Source organism: Coregonus lavaretus (genome assembly GCF_964263955.1).
Source record: "Coregonus lavaretus genome assembly, chromosome: 12".
NCBI lineage: Eukaryota > Metazoa > Chordata > Actinopteri > Salmoniformes > Salmonidae > Coregonus > Coregonus lavaretus.
The window spans coordinates 17670275-17676411 of NC_139999.1; the positions used below are offsets into that span (position 1 = coordinate 17670275).

General features: G+C 42.9%; 1 protein-coding gene across 1 annotated transcript; it reads left to right on the forward strand.

Moving 5' to 3' along the window:
* Positions 1–1605: 1605 nt before the first annotated feature.
* On the forward strand, positions 1606–3768 carry LOC311138930 (leucine-rich repeat neuronal protein 1-like; the record flags this gene model as incomplete). The annotated part of the gene is made up of 1 exon (XM_084173744.1): positions 1606–3768. The coding sequence occupies one exon, from the start codon at positions 1606–1608 to the stop codon at positions 3766–3768; it is 2163 nt and encodes a 720-aa protein (XP_084029870.1).
* Positions 3769–6137: the final 2369 nt, after the last annotated feature.

Sequence of the window (6137 nt, forward strand, 5' to 3'; positions counted from 1 at the left end):
AAATCACTAACACTCTTTAGTGATGGTAGCAAAAGCTTAGAAACCAACTCAATAGTCAGTGAAATCATTATTCTGAAGAACATTACCACAATAAAAGTATATTTTAATTGATATAACATATCAACTTTAGGTTTAATAGTATTGTGGCCCATTTGTTAGAGTCAGCACAGTAGTGCCATATGGGATGGCAGATGCCTAGTGCTCCTGTTATGAGCTGCTCTTCTCCAGACTAGACCATTGGGCCAGATTCTGGCTTCACAAGTCCTTCTCCTAAAATCTCTGTCCTTGGATTAAAGTTATTCTGGATTATCACAATTTATTTGAGTAAATGACTGTTGCGGCTGAAGAGAAGTGTGAGGTATGCTCTACAAAATGCTGTACTTGCAATGCGACCTGAAGGCTTCTCTCAGAAATACCCTACAAATGTTCAAAGAAATTCATAGTATTTCTGTACCAAAACCAGGACACAGTGGACCCTTCATTAATAATCTAGGAACTTATTTTTGCCATAAATATATTTTTAGAATACTTACGTATCTCTGAGTATTTAATGATGTATGAAGAAGCTAATGATCTATTCCTGATGGGCCTGTTGGATAGATGAAAGCACTCAATGGAATTTGATCTTTGTCCAAGTAAACGAGTTCTGAGGGGTGTTTTTTTATTATTATTGTGCATTAAAATGAGCTGATTTCGCAGTTTTCCTCATAACTGATGATGCTGCATAATTCATATTAGCAATCTCTCAGATGAAGATGTTGTCACGCCCTGACTCAAGGGACTTGTATTTGTTGAGTCAGGGTGTGTATTTTCTGTGTTGGGTTTGTCTATGTTAGATTCTAGTATGTCTAGATCTATGTTGGCCTGTGTGGTTCCCAGGTTGTCGCTCGTTGTCTCTGATTGGGGACCATACTTAGGCAGCCTTTTGGCACGAGTTAGTTGTGGGATCTTGTTCCGTGTGAGGTATGTTTTTTGTCTACCTTGGACTTCACGTTTCGTTTGTTGTTTTGTCGTGTGTTCAGTACGTAAATAAATATGAATGCATATCACGCTGCGCCTTGGTCCTTCTCGTCCGTAAACGATCATGACAGATGTAAACAGACGGTTTGCTCTCAACATCATCAGGAGCTGTGTTACAGTCATGTTTTATTTAACATGGCTGAAATGTAACTTTCGGTAATATGATGTGACTAGACGTATGATACAGTATAGCCTTACATATACCCCTGACACTAGTTTTCACCAACTCCCTTAGTCTCATAAATATATATTTCTGAATGGTATTTGTGCTCCTGGGTGTCCTTGTGTTAAACTAAACTGTACAGTGACTCATTGTCTTTTTTTGTCTTTGTTTTACAGACTCACCTTGCAGTCCTGAGGTCTTGATGAAAGAAAAACTCTGAACAGTGGGAGACTCACTGTAACACTGTAACTGTTTAATTGGAACCCCCTGCACATCTTTTCCCGTCTGGACAATTTTAGAGGGATACAACTACAATCAGCACCCCCTCTGATTAATGACAATCACACAGCTCCCTCCAAGGTCATCTACCCCTTCTGGTGTCCAACCCTGTGGGTTTAGACAGGTGAACGCAGACAGACAGCATGGCTAGAGGGAGGTTTATCTACTGTCTACTAGGCCAGTTGTTCGCTGGCCTGATTCTGTCGTCCGTTGGACTATCCTCCATCCAGAGAGATAATGAGTGTCCCCAGCAGTGTGTGTGTGAGATCCGACCCTGGTTCACCCCCCAGTCCACCTACAGAGAAGCCACGACGGTGGACTGCAACGACCTCCGTCTCACACGCATCCCAGGTAACCTGTCCAGTGACACGCAGGTGCTCCTCCTGCAGAGCAACTACATCGCCAGGACCAGTGAGGAGCTGGAGCAGCTCTACAACCTGACAGAGCTGGACCTGTCTCAGAACAACTTCAGCAGCATCCGCGACGTGGGCCTCAGCAACATGTCTCAGCTCACCACCCTTCACCTGGAGGAGAACCAGATCACTGAGATGCCTGACTACTGCCTGCAGGACCTCAGCAACCTGCAAGAGCTCTACATCAACCATAACCAGATCAACATTATCTCCCCCAATGCCCTCTCTGGCCTGCACAACCTGCTCAGGCTCCATCTCAACTCTAACAGGCTCAAGGCCATCGACAGCCGCTGGTTTGAGTCCACGCCCAACCTGGAGATCCTCATGATCGGGGAAAACCCTGTCGTTGGCATCCTGGACTTTAACTTCAAGCCTCTTGTAAACCTGAGGAGCTTGGTTCTGGCTGGAATGGATTTAACAGACATTCCTGGAAATTCTTTTGTGGGACTAGACAACCTAGAGAGTCTCTCCTTCTACGACAATAAGCTAGTCAGAGTTCCTCAGAACGCTCTTCAGAAATTACCTAACCTCAAGTTCTTGGACTTGAACAAAAATCCTGTGCACAAAATCAAAGAGGGGGACTTGAAGAACATGCTGAGGCTGAAAGAGCTGGGCATAAACAACATGGGGGAGCTGGCCTGCATTGACCGATTTGCCCTCGATAACCTCCCTGAGCTCACCAAGCTGGAGGCCACTAACAACCCCAAGTTCTCCTACGTGAACCGCCAGGCCTTCCGTGACCTCCCTGCCCTGGAGAGCCTCATGTTGAACAACAATGCCCTTAACGCCCTCTACCAGTCTACCGTGGACTTCCTGCCCAACCTGCGTGAGATCAGCATCCACAGCAACCCCATGCGATGCGACTGCGTCATCCAGTGGATGAGCTCCAACAAGACCAGCATCCGCTTCATGGAGCCCCTCTCCATGCTCTGTGCCATGCCAGCCGAGGTCAGAGGGCAGCATGTGAGGGAGGTGCTCCAGCAGGACTCAGCGGAGCAGTGCCTGCCGATGATCTCTCACGACACCTTTCCCAACCACCTGAACCTGGACATCGGCATGACTGTGGATCTGGATTGCCGAGCCATGTCCCAGCCCGAACCGGAGATCTACTGGGTCACGCCCATGGGGAACAAGGTGATGATGGACACCATGTCTGATAAGTACAGCCTCAGTAGCGAAGGAACGCTGCGCATCTCTCACATCCAGGTGGAGGACTCTGGCAGGTACACCTGTGTGGCACAAAATGCTGAGGGGGCGGACACTCGGGTGACTGCTATTAGGGTAAATGGTACTCTCTTAGACAGCACCCAGCTGATGAAGGTCTACGTGAAGCAGACTGAGTCCCACTCCATCCTGGTCTCCTGGAAGGTGAACTCCAATGTCATGACCTCCAACCTCAAGTGGTCATCTGCCACCATGAAGATAGACAACCCCCACATCACCTACACAGCCAGGGTCCCAGTGGATGTCCATGAGTATAACCTCACACACCTACAGCCTGCCACCGAGTACGAGGTGTGTCTCACCGTCTCCAACATCCACCAGCAGATGCAAAAGTCCTGTGTCAACGTCACGACGAAGCACGCAGCCTTTGCTGTGGAGATATCTGACCAAGGCACTAACACCGCTCTCGCAGCTGTCATGGGAACCATATTCGGCATCATCAGCCTGGCTTCTATGGCTGTGTACATTGCCAAGAGGTGGAAGAGGAAAAACTACAATCACTCCCTGAAAAAGTACATGCAGAAAACATCCTCCATCCCCCTTAATGAGCTCTACCCTCCCCTCATCAACCTGTGGGAGGTGGACAGTGAGAAGGACAAAGAGGTGTCCTCCTCCTCAGAGACCAAACCCAGCCAAGTGGACACTACACAGAGCTACTATATGTGGTGATAGCTACTGGGTCATTCCACCAATTCGGTGCCTTTTGAGAAGTGTAACTTGGTCAAAAAAAATTATAATTTGATTTCATCTAATTGTATCATTCTGTCATAAAGAGCACATGATGAACTTCATAAAAACACGTTTTCTCATCTCAAGAGGTTAAATAAAAAATTACTATGGTAAGTGTCTATTAAGTGCCAAATAAAGTAACAGGGTTGACGGTAACAGGGTGGACGATTTCATCTAAAATCAGCCATAAATCCCCTTGTGACAGGGGGAATTGAAGCTTGTTGTGTTCAACAGGTAGGGGCAATTGAATGCAAGCTTCACAACAAAATTGAAATTGTTAAAACATTTCTAGCCTGTCTATGGATAACCTCAAAACACCAGAAAATGGCCAAAAAGAGTAGAACCAGCTCACCTGCTTTTACACTATGATTTGACTATTAGATGTTCAATGTTTTAAATATATATATATATAAAAAAAGGAATAGTTTCACCATATTAAAATGAGAGTTCAGTTTACGTAACAAGGTTGACCTTAAAAATGAGGGACAGATGTAAATGAATCACTAATCACATCATATAAATAATAATCTTCAGAAATGACTTTGTCAAAGCATAACTTTACAATGATGGTGAAAACTTGGAGAAATGTTGGGGTTAAGCGGGTTAAAATCTTCCTAGAAGTCAGGTCACAGAGGGTGCACAGAGGGACATGTCAAAATGCTGAATTTTGGAACTTTAGCAAATCTTTATTCATATTAATCAGATTAATTGAATTATCCATGTGGTCTATATTAATAAAGCGTACTTCATTTAATATAACAGGATTTCAAAATTCAATATTGTTGCACAATTTCTACTTAAAAGATCAAAGGGATGCAAAAGGCACTCATTGCGTGGAATGACCGTACTACATGGCGAGAGATACTACATGTGGGGTAAATCAGAAATAATTTTCTTTTAGGAGCACAAAGACATTTCTTTCTCTTCTTTGTGTGACAGTAAGATGAAATATTATTTTTTCTCCATTTTCTGATTTGCTCATATGAGGCGAAGGACTGACTGGTATTTCAGACTTTTTAGTGCATTACCTTTCTTATCTTGCTCCCTTTGTGACACTCAATATGACAGCTTTGTTTAGCTCCCAGGACTTGGTAGTCACAGTGCTTTATTTTTAGTACTTGTTTTGATAGCACAGCATGGGAATTGGAATGGATTCAGTCTGGATCAGCTTGCAGGAGCTGGAATTGGATCCATTTTGATTTCTTACTCTGGTAGTATTCTTAGAGAATGCAATGTTTATTTTTTCTCGTAAAACAGTTTAACTGTTAACTGTTGTGCACTGAAATATATAAACCAATTTGTCTATGGACGCCAATATAAGCTGACAAAGTAAGTTTAGACTTGATATACTGTCTATTGAATATTGTTAGCAATTGTTCTGTAATGTTGTATCAACTATAATTTGAACAACTTTTTTGACATTAGTAAACATTAATTTTTTATTTAGAACTTAAGTTTGCAGAGAAAACACTGTAAACCAGCAATATAAATATGAATGTTTATTAACTAGGTAAGTAGAGGTAAGGCTTTGTAAATTCTCAGAATATTTTATTTTATTTTGCTAGAATCTGTCAACGATCACTGATTTTGTTGTGATTTACACACGCAAATATGTTGTATATTGAGGAGCAAGCAAAAATAAAATGCCTTTTCCTCATATTTTTTATACGATTTCCAGGCCATGTGTCATTATTTGTAGGCTATGTTACATCAGATATTTTAAACGGGCAGAAATCTGCTTTAGAAACGTATTTATTTAAAACCTTTAGCATGCACTTTGACAACAAAGTAGGCATTTCCCATAATTCCATATGACTATCAAACTTAAATAAAAATGAAAACATGCTATGAGGGGGAAATGAAAATATGGTGTTTTACATGATGACATAGTGCTGATCAGTTAGAGAGTAGGTGTAGCCACAGTGTAGATTGTGATAAAGAGAGTGGAGAGATATAACAACAGAGACTGAAATGCTGCAAAAAGCAATTATCAGAGCATAATTCATATCTGCCCGTTTAGTCTCCAATTACTGCTGTAAAAAGCCTTCGAGGAGCAAACAACCCTCCAAAACCACAGATGAAAGGTTTGGAAACCAGGAAGAGGAGATATATGGGGATAAATGTCAAGACAAGCCTCCCAAGCTGATTGACTCCTAGACTCCACTGGACACAGAGGACAGATCTTCAGTGTTTACATGCTGCCCACTGCCGTTAATGACATATAGGGCAACAGTGTCCTCCCTTGTCTTGCCCAGTCTCCAGGATGAGATGAGATGGGTGTGGGGAGCAGGGAGAGGAGAATATGAAGT